Source organism: Vombatus ursinus, unplaced genomic scaffold (assembly GCF_900497805.2).
Source record: "Vombatus ursinus unplaced genomic scaffold, bare-nosed wombat genome assembly UNPS02014801.1, whole genome shotgun sequence".
NCBI lineage: Eukaryota > Metazoa > Chordata > Mammalia > Diprotodontia > Vombatidae > Vombatus > Vombatus ursinus.
In genome coordinates, this window is record NW_020954579.1 from 14,937,170 (window position 1) to 14,954,610 (window position 17,441).

The following is a 17,441-nucleotide window of genomic DNA, read 5'->3' on the forward strand; positions in this document are numbered from 1 at the left end:
CTCTGCCCCTCCCTAGCTGGGAGATCTAGACCCTTTCCCTCCTAGCCCTTATACCATGAGTGATGAAATTCAGCAATCCATGAATAGCATTCCCTTTTCCACTTCCAAAGGTTTACTTCTAGGGGAAGAATTCCACTCCTACTCCACTAATGGGAGCCCAGAGTGATGGGATTGGTTGGTGAGGATAAACGTTAGGCCATGGTACTGAAGCAACCTGGTAGTCGTTCGAGGATGTGGGTATGTTTGTGACCAAAGGTCACAAACTGGACACTGCTGTCACGTTCCTTTGTCCGTGGACATCACCTTGTAGCCTCCAACTGGCAGAACTACACTTAAGCATCCTAGCATTAGCTGCACTGGGTTCTCTCCCCTTGGTCCCATTCGTGGAGTAGGAGTAGAATTCTTTCCCCAGAAGTAAACCATTGGAAGTGAACAAGAGAATTCTGCACACGGATCGTTGAATTCCAGTGAGCAGTGGGGAGAGAAAGGATCCAGTTCTTCCGAGAACATGCTCTTTTAGGCATCCTGTTAGTGTTGATCCTCTGGTGAAGAGTGATTAAGCCTTTGGGAAAAAAAAAGACTAAGGCAGGCTCATGACTCTTTGAGTACCTGAGTCAAAATGGCTCTGCCCAGCCTTCCAGCAGCTCTCAGCTCTTCTGTTCTCATTGCTGAGAACCTGTCATCCTTCCTCACAGTCTGTGCTCTCATAAAGAGAAAGGGATAGATGACATCTTATCCTTCTAGCTGCCACAAAGAAGTCTTCTATCTTGGGACCGAGGTTTGAATTCCAGTCGTTCAAGCCTCAATTACAGGGGCTGGTTTGACCAGTGCCTGTCCTCCTTCCTTGTCTGACATGGAGGAAAACACCCTTAGATAAATAGCTGCTTAGCCTCTCCCAACCCCTACCAGCTAAAGCTCGTTCTTGTTCATAGTGGCCTCTGGGAGCCTGGGGCGATCTCCAGGGCCCAGCCAGAAAGCTGAAGTAAGGTCTGTGGGTGTTTGGAGACCAGTGCTACCCTGTTGGGAGCCTGGGAACAGAGCTCCATCCCAATCCAGTACCCTGCACAGACCCATTACACCAAAGGATGTGCTCTGATCCAAGAAGAAGAATAGAGCAGGAGCAGCTGGCCACAGGAGCCAAAACCTTGCTATTTCTTTGGCCTGTGTCGTTTCTGTTTGGCACGGGGTTGGAGTGTCTCTCAGTAGGATTGTGGCTTTGAGGTGCTTGTTGTCTGATGCCACTCCCTCAGCCATGCTTCCTCATAATTGATTAAGCCTACTTGGTCTTCTTGTTTGTCCCCAAAAACCCTCATTCTAGGGTCCTTGGCTATGAATTAGAGCTTACGGACTATGCTGGCTGTAATCTGTTTAGGGAGCAAATGCTGACTGCCCACCTTTCCCCTTCGCCATACCCTATGGTGGATCCCCTTCAGCCTTGCTCATGCTTCTTCTCTCTTTATTGCCACTCCCTGGAGAGATGATCATTAACCTAGCCTTTGAATATGTCCAAAAATGCCTTTAAGTGCCTGGATTGCCATGCCAAGAGACCTGCCAAGTGGGCTGCACTTTGGGCAATAGGAGGAATTCTGTATGGACAGCAGCCAACTCCAGAGGGCTTCCCCTGTGGTCAGCGTAGCTCAAGTTCTTGAGGGCATAGGGGACGCAGGTCCTTTACCTCACTGGTGCTATAAGACAACCACTTCCTTCACTTTCCTTAAAGCAGAGGTGAAGATTGGCCTCCCAGATCCTTCTGAGCATGAAACTTTCTCTCCCTACCTCCTGCTTTGACGTAGAATCAGTCCCCCTTTCTCTCTAAGGGCACAAAGTAGGAAGCTCCAAGCAGCTATTGGCACCGATGTCTGCTCATGGGACTGACCGGCTCATGGCTAAGTAGAGTAAGCTGCCATGGGAGTGCTGAAACCAATGGGAAATTGTAGTAGCCATTATTTGCAAGAAAGCTGAAGGAGTCCAATCAGTGACCCTCACTTTGTTCTTGCCCTCCTGAAAGAAAGAGGGCCTCCAAGTAGATATCAGAGAGAGAGAGAGAGAGTGTGTGTGTGTGTGTGTGTGTGTATATATATGTATGTGTATGTATGTTCATGCATCCGTCCATATCCGTCCTTGTGTCCCTAGTTTCTAACAGGCTATTTAAAGAACAGTTACTAATGCTGTTGGCCTCTGGTCGTACCAGTGTAACAGGCAGCCATCAGGTGACTGTCATCTGTGGCATGTGCTCAGATCACTGCTTCTCAATGAGCCCCTAAGTATTCCCAGCTGCTAGCACAACTGCCAGAAATAGTTGTTTCAGGCCTCTCTCTCTCTCTCTCTGTCTCTCTCTGTCTCTCTCTCTCTATCTATTCTTTGTCCCACTCATATCCTGCAGCTTTGGAAGAAAATACCTACAGGACCCCAAGGACCCTGCATTTCTCTTAATTCCTTTTGTCTCAGCATCTTCAAACTCTCTGTACTGGTCACAAATACACTTGAGCTGGCGAAAATGAAGGAGCAAAAAGGCCAAGTCAATTGAAATGTGAGTTTCTGTGAAGCTGGTGGTCCAGACTCCCAAGTGCCACCTTGAGAAAGTGGTGAGAGAAGCCTGTCTCTGTCTTGGCCTTTTCTGTCCTTCAGGTGTCCCCATTCCGCTCAGCTTCCTACAGTCATTCCTGTTCCATTGCCCAGTGTTAGATCAGTGTTACCCTGGCTGAAATGGAAAGCAAGGGACAGAGAACCAGGGAGGCAGAGAGACGGCCCCCTGGGGCAGCATCCCTCCCTGGCACAGGGTGCCTTGGGAGAAAGCTTGGAGACATCTGTCAGGGCCAGGCAGCCTGCTGCTCTGTCCAGTGGCTTCCTTCTTTCTCAGTTTCCTACTCTGCAAACCTGAGAACTCAAAACCAAACACATCTCCCAAAGACTCCATGTATATATATGAGTGAGAGATTGAGTGCTCAAAGAGCTCTCAGCTCTCTGAGGTTTCATCATCAGGCTAGCCATTGTTGTTGTTGTTATGTAAAGTGTAGATTCCTGGCACATGCTAGAATAGTCAGTCTCCATTACGTGCTGCCTGACTATGCCTTGGGAATAGGAAGTGGACACTAGAATTCTTATCTATTCCTACTCATTTGCTCCAATAGTCTTTCAGGATGGGGGAGAGACAAAATTTCCTTCTATTACTACTCCTGGAAAATCAGGAGCAGCTCCGCACCCACAGCATTAGAAGCTAAAGAGTAAGGTCTCTGTCTCAGAGCTATTCTGGAGATAGAGCTGGGCTATGTGTCTCAGTGATTCCCTTGGAGCAGGCTTCGACAACTAGGAACCACCCCTATGCAGGGAAGTCAGAAGCCCTCAAGGAAGATATTCAGTTAAGTTTCCCTGTGGCAGTATCTTGGTGGAGAGAGATATGGCTTTTTTGTCATCTGCACCCCGTGTCCCTTCCTGTCAGGCTTCCTGAAACCCTGGCTGAGCCTCTGTTTTCCTCAGTTGGCCACGTGGTTCCCATTGCTGCAGGAGTTTTCTTCTCAACTGCTGGTGGAAGAAACCTTGGCTAAATCCCACTCCCTCAGCAGTGCCAAGAACACTTGGCCTCTTCCTTGGTCTCCACTTTTCCCTAGTTGTTGTTGTTATTCTTTCCTATTGGAAAACAGCTCAATTGCTTTGGAGGGAAAAAGAACCGGGGGTGTGTGTGTGTGTGTGTGTGTGTGTGTGTGTGTGTGTGTGTGTGTGTGTGTGTGTGTGTGCGCGCGCGCATGCATGTATGTTCATTCCTAGGGCTTGGGGAGGATGCAGCCTTTACTCATTAAGGCTTATAGCCAGGAGATTTGCTCTCAGGCTAAGATTCCTCTGTGTTGCCTGAGAGTGCTACTTCAAGGCCTGTACATCACAGGCTGCCACTATCGTAGAGCCTGAATCTCCCATGTCCAGGCTGTTCCTGAGGCCCCTTCCTTCTCTCCCCCAGCCTTGTCCGAGATACCGGTCGCTCCTTGCTCCAGAGTGAAGTCCTCAAGTTCCAGTGCCAACAGAGATAACCAGGGCTTGATCTTCCAGAACTGAACGGGGGGTGGGGTGGGGGTGGTGTCCAGGGTGGGGCACCCAAGATGAGAAAGTAGTCCTGGCAGTAAGCCAGAAAAGTTGGGTTTCTCTCCCAAACACTGTACCTCTAAGGCATTGGAGTGCTGGTTGTGGGGGGAGGGAAGAGACTATATGGCACTCTTGCTGCCAAAACAAGAGAGGAAGAATAGCTAAGCACCGCAAGCAGGGTTGGCTTCCTGGGGAGCTTGCCTGGTGAATGCCAGCCCTGGAGCCCCAGCTAGGAGTGTCGCTAGTTGGGGGAATGAAAGGAAGGGCTCTGGTTGATAGGGGCACTTTGGACCTTTAGAAAGAGGTTGCTCCAGCAATCAAGTGGGTTGTTACATTCCAGATTTTCCAGTTGGGACTGCTTACCACACTACTGGTACTGAGCTCTCCTAAATATTAGAGAAGCTTCAACTAACTTGCAGACATTCTCTTTGGAGCCATCTGCCTGCCACAGTGCATCCCAACTGAGGCCTGCAGAGGTTGAGGCGATCCCAGGACTTGCTCCTGTCTGCACCTTAGCAAAGCAAAGCAGGGGCCGAAAAATGGAGGAGTCATCCCCACCAAGCAGTGCTTCAAGCTTTTTACCTTTTCCCAGGCCAGCACTCAAGAGGTTAGCCAAAAGAAGGAGACATCTAAGCCCCAGGAGTTGGAGCCATTTGTGGGACTAGACGAATAGTCTGGAGTGTCCCCGTAGCACTGATCCTCAGCAGACTTTGGCAGCCCCCTGTACTCTCCCTCTCTGAAGGGCACCTTGTCATACCCCCAGCCACCACCTTTCTCCCCCAGCCTGCAGTCAGCACCACTGAACTCACGGCTCTGCGTTGTAATTGCCTCTCCCCAGCATGCCTTTGAGGACCGAGAAGCGTGCCCGCCTGGCCTTACCCCAGGAGAGTCCCCAGCCTCTTTCTGCCGGCTCGTCTTCACCTCATCTCTGGCTTCTCTCTCCCAGTTCCACTTCCCTCAGATCCACTCTGAGGAGCTCTTTTCTGCTGCTGACAACCAGCTGCTCTCTCTGCCTTGGCTTTTTTGTTGTTGGTTGTCCAGGAGATGTGAAGTTTCAGATTACAGGGGAAGGGGGAGGGAAGGAGGCAGAGCCAGCTGGTGGCGGCTACTCCCCCAGCGCAGGCATCTCATGCTTGCTGGGAACTTGTCTTACAGCTTGGGAAAAATAATTTGGATTTTACATTTCATTTACTTGGATCCATAGCCTGTCTGGGGGGGGGCGGGGAGGAGCTCCCTCTCTTTTCCTTCACTGTTTCCCTTGCCCATTTTGTGGTGAGCTGTTCTGGGGTCTGGCTGGGGTCCGGCCCATTTCGGGATGTTGACTTGAACTGCTTTACTCTGATTAGATCAAGGCAACTCCTAGAATTCTCTAGCTAAAGATAACCCAAGGGATTTCACCTAAATTTGGGGGTGGGGAAAGAAGTAAGCCACCCAAGACAACAGGCTGCACCTGGGGACGGATTTTAGTTCTCCATCTCTTGCCAGACCCCCTTCTACTTTCTTTCCCCAGCTTACCACCCTCCCTTTCAGGCCACTCTTGTAGGAAAGTAAGAGGGTTGGAGGGTAAGCAGATCGCTCAGACCACCCAGGCTGAATCTGTTTTCTTGTTTCTCCAAAGCAGTTTATCCTCACAGATCCCTGGGAAAGACCTCCTTTTAGCCCTTCTGATCACTCAGGATTAAAAGACATGAGTGAAAATCTGGACAATATAACCTCCACATTTTCATCTAACCCTAAGATTATTCAAATGGGTAAATAGAGCTGTGGTACTGTTGATTCAGAAGGTCCCTCCAATGGGAGAGAAATGGGTAGTTTCCTTGGAAGCTTGACTGGAAACAGCAGCTTACCATAGTGTGTAACCATAATAATAGAGGGATTAGTGCCCAGCAGAGGCCTTTCTATTTGGTTTTATCAGATCAGGCCTAGAATCCTTAGTGGCTTCTCCAAGCCACCAGTGACTTCTTATCCCTCGCCCTGAATTCAAGAGCAAAAGACCAGTTTTTTTGTGGGGGTTTTTTCTCTCAGTAAGCAGGGCTAAGGAAATTTCCATTGTATCTGGTGGGGCCCACTGCCCTACATTCCTATCTCCTTGTCCTCATCACCCACCCCCAGTCTCAAGGGTGAGGCCTTTTGAACTGAGTGGACGGAGCCTTTTGACATTTGGCTGTCATGCCACAGTGGCAGGCCAAGCAATCCCCAGGGTAAAGGGAGGAATTGAACGTGGCCCAACTCTGTCCAGCTGTCAAAGGGGCCCTTTTTCTGAATACAAAACCCTACTGAGTCAGAGCTCGGTGATGATGGGAGTGGTGGAGACAGCCGCCTTTGTGGAAATACTGCTCAGCCACTGAGGATCTAGGGAAAGCAGCACAGTCACCCCACTGTCCAGAAAGCTCTCACCTGTGATGGGGCAAAGACCTGGAGTATATATACATCCAGGTACATAGCAGCAGCCTAGCAGGTATATCTCTGTTCTCCCTTCTTTGTCTTCATCACTATATTGTCTGGAAGCAAAGTGATAGCCTAGAATTATATTCCTAAAGTCCAACAACAGCTTTTTTATAAAAAAAAAATTTTTCAATGAACAAAAATTGGCTTTCTCTCCTTGCCATCTTTCTCCTTTGGAAAAAAGAAAAGAAAGAAAGAAAAATTACTGCATTGGCCACATCCAAAAAACAAATGTTTCGTTTTCTTCCCAGAGTCTCTCTGATAGAAGATGGGTAGTAGGTTTTATCATTAGTTCGGATTGATCATTGCATCAATCAGAGTTCTGAAATTTTTTAAAGTTGTCTGTCTTTACAGTGTTGTTATTATTATATGAATTGTTCCCCTGGCTTTACTCATTTCACTCTGCATCAGTTTATAATGCCCAGGATTCTCTTAAATGGTACCTTTTCTCATTTCTTATGGCACAATAGAATTCTGTTACATTCTTACGTCATAATTTGTGCAGCCATTCTTCAGTCAGTGGGCAGCCCTTAGTTTCCTGTTCTTTGCCACCACAAAAAGAGCTGCAATGAATAGTATTGTCCATATGGATCCTTTTCCTCTTTCTTTGATCTCCTTGGGGATAGGCCTAAGAGTGGTATCCCTGGGTGAAAGGGTATACACAGTTTAGTAACATTTTGGGGCATAGTTCATTTGCTTTCCAGAATGTTAGGACCAGTTCCCAGCTCCCCTAACAGTGCATTAATGTTCTTCAACAGTGGCTCTTTTCAAAGACAGGGTATGTGTCCCCTTTCCCAGGCCTCTGCGTGTGTCCCACAGATTGACTCCCCATTCCTAAGTCAGAATCTGAGGATCCTTTGGGGAAATAGGGCCTTATTCCAGAAGTTAAAGAAACCTTTATCTGTTTGCAGCAGGATAGCCAAAGGGTTTAAGGTCAAGGCCTTAGATGGTAAAAGGTTTTGGAGAGGGAGGCAGTCCAGGGGTGGGGCTGGAACTGCAGAAGGCTCCCTTTTTCCTGCCCCTAAGCTGTTCAAAACTCCCTAAACACACACACACACACACACACACAGTTGATTGTTTTTGAATTAACTTGTTTCTGTTGCTTTGAGTGACACTTAATGGAATGGCATATTCAGGACCTTGCCCTAGTGAGATGACTTCCTAAAAGGGAGCTGTTAGGAATTCAGGCAACTGGACTGAAGCTCTTAGAGCCCACATTCCTGAAAAATGCAAATGGTACAGGTTATCCCTGGGCATGTATCCTTGCTACATGTTTCTAGAAAGCTCCAGAGCTGGGCTACTTTGAGTTCCTCAAGTCTCTCCACATTGGCACTTTGCTGCCAGCCCTTCCTCCCTGGGTACATCATTGAAATAAATGTCCCTTGGCATTTCTTTTATACTGCTTTGTATTAGAGCTGTCTGTGTGCAAAATTACAAATCCTTGCAAGGTAGGAGTGACGTCTCATTAATCTTTGCTCCCCTTCATAGTAGCTTGTATACTAAATACATATTTTTTAAATGCATAAATGACCCTTCTTTAGGGGGTTTCCCATTAGATGCCACATATATCTTTCACAATAGGACATTTGACTTGCTAAGGTACAGCTCAGATTCCCCCCCCCCACCCCAGTCTTTACCTTTGATACCTGTTCCAGGTGCCGCCATGCTACGATTGCCAGGTACTTTGGGGATGCACCCCCTCCTTGCTCCAAAGGCTGTGATCACTGCAAGAGCCCTGGGACTGTTAGGAAGCAGCTGGATGCCTTGGAGAGCAGCAGCAGCTGGAGTAAGACACAGATCAGAAGCTCTCGTGGGAATGACTCTGACTCAGAGCTGTACGAGGGTGGCCGGAGGGGATACGACGGCTTTGGCAGGTAAGGGAGCTTGGTAGCCCACAGGCAGTGGAGGGAGAAGGGGACTATCCTAGCCCGCTTTGAGGGAGCTCCGTCCATTTTCCTTGGTATTGGTGGCCCAGGCCAGGGTTCTTCCAACCCTCTAGTTTCTGGATCTAGTAACTGACCATGCTGGGCAGCACTTACAGTCTCACGTTGCCGTGGGTAGCCTGGGCCTTGGACTGGCTTGATGGGGAAACCCTTGCCAGATGAACGCAGGGTTCATGTGAGGAAGGTGGAGGAAGCAAGCTTGGGGCTGGGGATTCTCACTCCCAGCTTGACATTCAGATACGATGAGGACTCAGGAAGCAATGGAGCCCAGGGCAATGATGGAGCCGAGGGCAACGATGAAGCGCAAAAGCGAGAATGGAACCTTTTCTATCGGACTCAGATGAACCTTCGAAAGGTAAAGATTGGGCGTTTGGTGTGGGAAAGGTCCCACTTAACTGGCTTTTGTCACCCTAAGTTGGTAGTACAGGGTACTGCCCTGAAATGAAGGAAGTAATATTTTTACTGTGTGTTAAGCACTGGAGATATAAATATTAAAAAGAGAATACAGTTCTTGCCTTCAAGGAGTTTACATTCTAATAGAGGAACAGTGACTAAAGGAAGATCGTCTTGGTTTAGAAAGTTACAGGGATGGTGAATGGAGCCATTTGACTCCATTGAGCCAATTAACATACCCTTTCCAGTAACCACGATAGTATTGGCTTGATTCCAAATTAGACAGGAAGAAAAGGAGAATGGATGACATGTCTGTGGTAGCAAGATAGCTGCCAAGTAGATGGCAAGAGAAATTAAATGAAGTGTGGCTGGCGCTCCTGGGAGATAGTGAGCCAGGCATAGAGGCACTCAGCCAATCAGGACTACCCTTCCCCTCTCTCCCTTCCAGAATTGAAAGGGTTGAGTCACCCAGGGCATGCCCTTTAGCCAGAAGAGAAACCTCTTGCCCTTCTGACCTCCCATCCCTTCTTCAGTCCCTGGGTTAGGAGCTGCCCCTTGTAGGCTAAGGGTATAGGAGGGCTTGATCTGCTCACCATGTCTTTCCATAGGGTAAAGAACCCAAGAAAGAGGAATTCATCCTCCCAGGTGGGTGTATGAGTGGCCTCAGAGCTGGGTAAGTAGGGAACTCAGGGGAGAGGCTGTGAAGAACCAGGAACCACAGGGCTTGGGTCATGGTTAGTGATAAGAGAGCCTCTTTCCTCCAGACCCATCCATTCCTTCTCCAGATGATAACTGTCCCCTGAAGGAGGCCTCCAGCAGGAAGATTCCCCGGCTTACTGTGAAGGTAAGGAAATATGCCTGCCCCTCTGACCTCTGGCCCTTTCTGGGCTCCCGTGCCCACCTGCCTGGAGTTGTCTGACTCTCCTTTTCCCCTGGTTCCTGGGTATCAGGCTCGGGAACACTGTTTGAAGATGTTGGAGGAGGCCCTGAGCAACAACGTACAAACAGTTTGCACTGCAGAGAGGTAGGGTTCATGACAATAAGAGTAATAACCACCTGTACTATTCCTGTAGTGCTTTATATTCAGCTTGTAGGGAGGTTAGGGTAGGAAAGCCTTATGTTCAAAAATGTTGAGTCTGAGGTATCCAGGGACCTAACCATGTTCTCTCCCCAATAAGCCATTCATATCAGGCTCAGATTCCTCAGCCACCAATCCGTGAAGCTGTCTCCACCTCCACCGAGTTGTGAAAAATGTCCTAAGTAAAGTTTATTTCCCAATTGCTCCACTAGGGGGAGGCCTTGACTAAAGTTGGGCTACTTGAAAGAGCCAGCCCTGTGAGTAGAGAGAGGAAGCAGAGGACACCCAGACTCCTGGGGGCCCTCCCTGGGATCTCCCGTTCTCACCTGCCCCTTTGGCCTGTCCCAGATACCAGACTCACTCAGCCCATATTCAGAACATTTGCTTCATCCTCTGTCCCTCTCCTGCTTTGGTCCACACTTGCCTGGGGGCCTCTTAGAGACCTCACCCATAGACAACCCAGTAGTGGCCGTCTATAGAGGAAGTTCAAGGACTAGCAGTGACCCTCTACTGCACACATATGCAGGGCGTGGCTCAGGATGGAGGGGGCCTGTATAGAGACCTCTCCTGGTCATAGTCCTGGGGTAGTGTTCCAACAGGATTTATGCTATAAGGGGACTTGGGAGCTGGCCACAACCCTCCCTAACGTGTCCACACACACATACACACACACAGGATTGACCAGCAGGCCCGTGCAGTGGAGCTGGAGTATGAGGCATTCCGAAGTACCAAGATGGCCAATCTGTACAAGGCCAGTGTGTTGAAAAAGGTAGGCACTTCAGGGAAGGGAATGGGACCCTGGGAAAGAGGAAGAATATCTGGTTTAGGTCTGGGCCTCCCTTCGAGGTCCCTGACCCCCAGACAGATGGATCCCTTTCCTCACAAGGTGGCCTCTGTCCTTTAATTCTTCCCAGCTGACATCACCTCTGCCTTGTGAGCACCAGGGCTTGAGCAGAATGCCCAAGTAGACCACTCTTTTCACCAGATGGCATCTTGAGAGATCTGCTGGGGTTTTTTGGCCCCTTGATTGCAAGAAGAGGATTGGATTGGTTTGTGGTGTTCTCTACTCAGCTCTGCTTTCTTGACCCCAAGGTGGCAGAGATCCACAAAGCCTCCAATGATGGGAAACTCTACCCTTTTGGGGATGGTGGTGACCAGAACTGCAGGGCCCAGGCTGTGCTGCCTGAAGAAGACATCCGACCAGCCTCTCAAGTGTATTCAGTGAGTGGGGTGGGGGGGCAGGGAATGAGGTGCAAAGGGGGCCATGTCTGGTTTTCATAGGCTTCACAGTGTTAAGCCAGAAACAGACTTGTCCATAGGACCTCTCAGCATATGCTTTGCTAACAAAGGAAAAAATTCATCCCCTTCTCCTGACATCACCCATTCTCAGTTGAGGCATCCTGAGGTACCTTATTTATCAGCTTCTGAGCTGCCTCCTTGGGACATTCTAACCCTAATTTCTTGGGCCCTGGTAAGGAAAGGATTCCATTCCTCCAAGAGGTACTGCCTCTGCTTCTGAAATGGCACAGAGATGCCTTCTTTCCTTCCTCCTTCTATATTGTTTCCTTCTCCCCTAGAAGGGAAAAGCCTGACAGGGCCGAGGCAGGTAGGGCCAGCTAGCAGTTGGGTGGGAATCTGGTCAGACACCTCCATCATTTTTTTTTACATAGTTCAAACCTAAGCGGAAAGGAGCTGGCTTCCGGACAGTCTCCGAGCCCTTCCAGACAGCAGCTGAGCTCTGGCAGAGGTCCTTGGCTGAGGAGCAGGTGCCACCTGTTAGGCCAGAAGGAAGAGAGCAGGCTGGCCCAAGAGATCCCTCACAGCCTGAAAAGAAGGCACACCCCCTCCCAGAGCAGAGAGTTCTTGGAGGAGGCCTTGAGAGAAGTGGACCATTGCCTGAAAAGAAGGCTGAAAGATTCCCTGGGGAACAGCCTGTCATGAAGTCTCAGGCCAGCAAGAAGCAGCAGTTGCTGGCCAAGGCAGCAAAGAATTCTCAGGAGATTACCCGCTTCTTCTCCCACCAGACGGCAAAGAGTCCACCCCTACCTGGCCCATCATCCTTGCGAACAGTGGACTTGGGTGCCTCTCCTGAAGGGACTCAAGAACCGGAGTTAGCCCTGGGAAAGAGTATAATGGAGGAGGACAGAGCCCTAAGGCATTTGTCTGCCCTGAGCCGGGCGGAGACCGCTGAAGGGCTGGAATCGAGGTGAGCAGGCTCAGGACAGCAAAGGCTGGGGTTAGAGACCTCCAAAAAACACTAAGAGTAGACTCAGCATCGCTTCCTGAGCAGGAGTGAAGAGCAGAGGAAGCTACTCACGGTGATTGGGTTTGAACTACTCGAGTGGGTGGGATGAGAGGGCAACTTTCACCTAGCCCTAAACCGAGGCTGCTGAGGTTTAGGGAGGAACTTCTAGAAAGGACCAAGACACCTACTTTCTTCTTCCCATCCTCCCCACACAGTATCAAGGTCAAATCTGAAGTCCAGCCCTTCCCCCCAGAGGACACACAGCCACGGAAACGGTCCAGATCCCATCAGGTATCTTTCTAGAACTCAGTCTCTTCTACCAAAGACAGGCTGAGGCAGGGAGAATGGGGGGAGGGATCAGCTGCCGCTTGATTCCAAGCTAGAAGTTTGCTGGAGGGTCTTTGATGGGTCTGCTTGAACTCTTTAGAATTAATTTAAGGCCCGCCAAGCTGGTTGTGCTTCTGCCCTGGAGGAGCAAGGCAAAGCTTAGCTCAGGTCTAATTCTTAGCTGGTGAGGAAATGGAACCTAGAGTTGACAAGTCCACTGTGGTTATGCCCAGGGGATTCCAGAGGACCAGACTCAGAAGAGGCCTCGCCCCACATCCAAACCCTCCATCTCGATACCACCGGAGGCCAAGGTCAGCAGCCCTTCCCAAAAAGAAGTGAGTTTTGACCAGAGTATAGAGAACCAAGGCCCTAATCGGCTTCTAGACCCAAGACCAAAGACCCCTGGTGTCTCTCTGAAGGAGGCTGCAGACATTGTAGTCAAGTACCTAACCCCTTTCTACAAGGATGGCAAGTTTGCTTCCAAGGTAGGGTATGTAAGCCCCTTCCTACCCCAGTACCCATTCTCAATTGCCTTTTAGCACTTGGGGGTTAGGACCAAGAGGCACAGGGAGATGGGGAATAGTCAGCCACTGAGGGTAGAGCAGCTTCCCCCTGCTCATGGTAGTTAGCATTATTAATATTATTGTCAAGGATGGCAAGGGATGCTACTCTTCCTTGAGGTCTGTCCCTCATACCAGGCTAAATGCAGGGAGCTGTCCCCAGAGGAGGAGTTGCTAAGTGGTTTGGGGAGATAACAAAGCTTACCACCTTCTTCTCTGTGTTCGGACTTCCCAGGAATTATTTAAGGGGTTTGCCCGTCACCTTTCGCACTTGCTGGCCCAGAAGACACCTCCATGGGGGAGTGGTGAGTGCCCTGGACCTTGCTTTGGGGGAAACTAAGGGGAAGCGCCTTGAGGGAAGGCAACAGGGCCTTTTCCTTACTCCTATTTGCAGTGAAAGAAGAGGCCCAGAAGCTCATCAAGCAGTTTTTTCAAAGCAGGGCCAGGTGTGAAAACGAAAGTGACTGGCTGAACCTGCCTGACCCAGGTCAGAGATAACTGATGTTGGGGAGGAGGAGAGGACTAGTGTAGCACTGGAGATGTCACAGTGTCTGCTGAGAGCACAGGCCATTTCCTGGCTCCTGCCCTGAGAAGCCTCCAGTGACTTTACTTCAGCCCCATGCCAGGCCAGCTTAAGGGACACTAGCTGTGTGCCATGGGCTCATGGCTTTGGAGAATTGGGGTTGGGGGCAGAATCAGGATGGGAATCCTGCTGCAGCTACTGCTGCTAGGGAAGAGCTTGCCCTTCTTCCAGGGGGGCTGTCATGAATACCTCCATCGCTCAGGGTCAGGGCTAGAGCTCAGCCCATACCCTCCATAAAGCTGCAGGCCTCATACGTAATTGCTGCTTCCTCATTCTTGTGGCTGGGCTTTATTGGTTGACTCCCTGGAAGATGGGGCTATCTCTGAGGGCTTCCTGCGGGAGGAGGAAGGAATTTGGAGGGTGCCTCTGCTCTGCACTTTTTAATATGTTGGTGGTATCACTGTCTGGTGTTCCCACATTCTTACGTTCATATCCTCCACCTCCCTCTGAAGCTGTATCTACCAACTTGGCCTCCAGGGTACATGTATGAGACCCTGGGACTTCTCAGAAGCCATACTTGTCCCAGACCCATCCGCTAGGGCCAGGATGGCCAATGTTTACAAACTGGAATAAAAGTCTTTATTCTGATCAGGCTCAGTTCTGTTCCCCAGACTCCAGGCTGTTCTTGGTTCTACTCCTCTCATTCATATTGACAAGACACCTTGATTGTTTGAGGTTTTATTTTCTGTGCATCTGTCCACACCAGGCCTGGGGCTGGACCTGGGTGAGGATGAATGGGAAGTAGGTCCTGCTCCCTGATGGCACAAAGAGCGTACAGGATTTAGCTGCTTGAGCTGAACACATGCGGCTCAATTCCTGCCTGCAGCTCAGCCCCAGCCACCGAGGAAGGTGTCATCCTCATGCCTAGGCCGTTCTCTTCTGCCTCAGCTTAGAGCAGGGGCTGGAACACCAAGAAGTGTCAGCTCGCCAGTAAGAGGAGATTGCTGAGGGCAGGAGTGTGGAGGAGCGGTGAGGAGACAGTCCTTGTCTCCCCACTCCTACCCCTTTCAACTTGGAATGAACTGGGCCAGGCTAAGTAGAGGTACTGTGCTCCATTAAGAAGATGAGGGTGTGCCGTAACTCCTGGGCCTGTCAGAGCAAAGTGGATGTTAGTGGGGGCTCGCTTCTGGGTGGGTCTGGGCTGAGGGTGGAGATGGATCATTGACTTGTTCGCTGTCCTCCTGACAGCAGGATGACTATCAGAGGGCTCTCACCTGGGGCAACTCGAACCAGATGGTTTGGGGGCTGGCAGAAGACCCATAGTACAGCTCCAACCCTGGGGTATTGTCCAGGGGACTGAGCTGACGTAGTTTCTGTACGTCCTTCAGAGGGATGGAGTAGCATTGTTCCTGTGGTGGGGGGAGGACGTGGGGAAGAAGGAGTGATTCACTCTGGGAATGGCATGGCAGGCCAGGAAGAGCTGTTATTCTCTAGATCTTTGTGGAGATCAGGGTAGCAAGATGAAGAAGGATTTGACAGGCAAGAGCCCAGGAGTGGAGGGCAGTTTTATGGGTGATGTGAGGGAAGACCTGAGAAAATTTGGGGGTGGGAAGGGAAGGAGAATCAGACCCACCTGAGAACTAGGATCCACCAAGATGAGGTGTTGGTGGTTGAGGCCCAGCAAGCAGGGGGTGACTATCATAGGCTCACTCGTCCGCAGTATGCCATACACAATATATCCAAAGAGAGGAAGGTGTTTCATAGCCTCTGTAGGCAAACAACAAGGATGGGGGATTAACGAACATGTCAGTGAATTGTATCACTGTTCAAACATTGCTGATGCCTGCTCCACCTACTTGCAATGGAGCCTGAGGATAAAGAGCATAGAAGGAAAATTGCTTTGAAAGAGTTTGTGAGCCAGAATATGACCCCTGGGCCCATGTGGTAGGATGGGTAGAGAATATCATTGGGTGGGGAGAGTGGGTGACTAGGAACCCATAGTCTATCCCAGCAGACTTGTAAGCAGGGCCAAGTATAGGATGAGGGGAAGAACCGAGGTGAATCTGGTGGGTTCCTCCACAGTTCCCTCAGCCTGTTCATCGCTAGCACCATCCTGTTCCCATTCCTTCTTGAAACCCCTACTGTTTATTGGCATCCCCCCCAAAGAAGGTAGCTCACCAATGAAGTTGATATGTGCTGCTCTGCGGCTGTATCTCTTCAAGGCCAACTGGCTCTTCACCAAATTCCCCAAGATCTTCAAATTTACCTGCTGCTGTAGTGGCTGTGGGACGTATCTCAGCAGATCCTGCCTAAGAGACATGTGGGTGTTGAGACCGGCCCTGCCTGAATACCAGACCAAATATGTCTAGACCTTAAAGTGTTGGAGGGCATGGAGCAGACGAGACGGGAGGCTTAAAGATAAGTGATGGGAAAGGTGGACTCATAGAGTATGGAAGGAGAGGCTGGCATTGGGTATGGCACCCCTGCTGGAAATAGGCCCACCCCTTGCACTTTGGGGCTCCTACTCAGAAGGCGGGTAGCCGATCTCTCTGCTCAGGTGCTGCAGGGCCGCCAAAGGAGCTAGTACAGCTTCAGCTTGGGATTGGGTGTGAATCAGCAGCTTTCCCTGCAAGTAATCCCGATGTACCTGAGGGGATAGGGTAAATGAGGAAGAGCCAGATCCCGAAGCACCCGCTCCTCATGACTTCCTGGCACCCAAACTCATCCCTTTACCTCTCCTTCCAGTTCTCATCCATCCCTACTCCTCCCTCGCCATCCATTTCCCCCTGGCTCAGGGAGGACCAGAGGTGGGTTTGCCTTAGGATCGGGCCAGGGGCTGACCTGGCTGTAGTGTGTGCTGATATAGACTTCGTTATCGTAATGCAGTGGGGTGTCCCAGGTGAGCCGGCGGCTATGCAACTCCACATCAGTTTCCCGCATCACATTGTTGAGGTACTCGTTGCGGTACAGAGGCCTCACCAGCACACCTGCCAAAGATGGTCCAGAGATGCTCACAGCCTGGCCTTCCTCTGCCAGAGCCCTTCATGCAAACAGTGCAGCGCTCATCTCAAAGCTACCGCTCCCCTTGCTTAAAGCTTGGGATCGAGTCTTCCCAGCATCCACACAAAGGCACCCTTTTGCTGCTCCTTCCATGTCACCTCCAGATCTCCCTTGAGAAGGACTTGTCCCCGCCTCACCTTTTCCCTTGAAGAGGAGGATGGCAAACTCTTGCATCTCCAAGGGCTCTCTGATGCCCATCTGTCTACATGTCTCCTCCAGCACTTCTGCCACCACCTAGTGTGTGGGTGAGGTCATAAGTGAAGAGGGGAAAGGGCTCCACTCCCCACAATTTCCATTGCTAACTTCCTGGGACTCACTGTAAAGGTCTGGATGACAGTCTTGTATTCCATACCTCCAGGCAGGTGGAGCGACACTGGTCGGATTGTCTGCCCCTTCTGCCAAGGAAAATTACAGAGTGAGACAAATAGCAGTGATTAGGCAAACCTACAGGGACAGTGACCCTAGGCCCCTTCCTCTCCCACAGAGGACACGCAAAATGATCTCCCTCCCAGCCCAAGTACCAGAAAGGCTTTCATCTCGCCTATGGTGGGCAGGTGCTGGCGACCTCCATATTTGACTGTGTGTCGTAAATGTTCTTGGCATTTCTGGGCCAGCTCTGTGTAGAGATGGGGAAGTCAAGACTGAGATCATAAACTACCTCTTGTCTTCTCCCCACCAAAGAAGGTCTCCTCTGGCACTTTGTTGTTTTGGTTTTTTTCCACCATCTCCTTTACCGCATCCCTTCTCTCCCCCCACCACAGCCCCAGTGAGGTACCTTGATTGAGGGCAGCAT

The 17,441-nt window shown here is 50.3% G+C and overlaps 2 protein-coding genes across 13 annotated transcripts in view; one reads left to right on the forward strand and one right to left on the reverse strand.

Annotated features, from left to right (window-relative positions):
• The window catches only part of RECQL5 (RecQ like helicase 5), a 35,290-nt gene extending 21,045 nt beyond the window's left edge, over nucleotides 1-14,245 (forward strand). For 4 of the 12 annotated variants that reach the window (XM_027873333.1, XM_027873334.1, XM_027873332.1 and 1 more), the window contains exons 9-20: nucleotides 8,175-8,393; nucleotides 8,700-8,817; nucleotides 9,464-9,500; nucleotides 9,620-9,699; nucleotides 9,806-9,879; nucleotides 10,609-10,702; nucleotides 11,026-11,154; nucleotides 11,604-12,139; nucleotides 12,394-12,469; nucleotides 12,739-12,990; nucleotides 13,301-13,370; nucleotides 13,460-14,245. In XM_027873333.1, coding sequence (XP_027729134.1) covers nucleotides 8,175-8,393; nucleotides 8,700-8,817; nucleotides 9,464-9,500; nucleotides 9,620-9,699; nucleotides 9,806-9,879; nucleotides 10,609-10,702; nucleotides 11,026-11,154; nucleotides 11,604-12,139; nucleotides 12,394-12,469; nucleotides 12,739-12,990; nucleotides 13,301-13,370; nucleotides 13,460-13,563 — 1,789 coding nt within the window. In that variant the 3' untranslated portion in view covers nucleotides 13,564-14,245. The other 8 variants (XM_027873336.1, XM_027873337.1, XR_003570116.1 and 5 more) reach the window with 8 other exon arrangements.
• Nucleotides 14,246-14,310: 65 nt separating this feature from the next.
• The window catches only part of MYO15B (myosin XVB), a 26,970-nt gene continuing 23,839 nt past the window's right edge, over nucleotides 14,311-17,441 (reverse strand). Inside the window, exons 32-41 of the mRNA XM_027873388.1 lie at nucleotides 17,383-17,423; nucleotides 17,170-17,264; nucleotides 16,966-17,043; nucleotides 16,786-16,882; nucleotides 16,430-16,575; nucleotides 16,114-16,235; nucleotides 15,767-15,897; nucleotides 15,222-15,355; nucleotides 14,863-14,997; nucleotides 14,311-14,737 (exon numbers count right to left, since the gene is read on the reverse strand). Coding sequence (XP_027729189.1) covers nucleotides 14,681-14,737; nucleotides 14,863-14,997; nucleotides 15,222-15,355; nucleotides 15,767-15,897; nucleotides 16,114-16,235; nucleotides 16,430-16,575; nucleotides 16,786-16,882; nucleotides 16,966-17,043; nucleotides 17,170-17,264; nucleotides 17,383-17,423 — 1,036 coding nt within the window. The 3' untranslated portion in view covers nucleotides 14,311-14,680. The remainder of the gene's footprint in view (nucleotides 14,738-14,862; nucleotides 14,998-15,221; nucleotides 15,356-15,766; nucleotides 15,898-16,113; nucleotides 16,236-16,429; nucleotides 16,576-16,785; nucleotides 16,883-16,965; nucleotides 17,044-17,169; nucleotides 17,265-17,382; nucleotides 17,424-17,441) is intronic.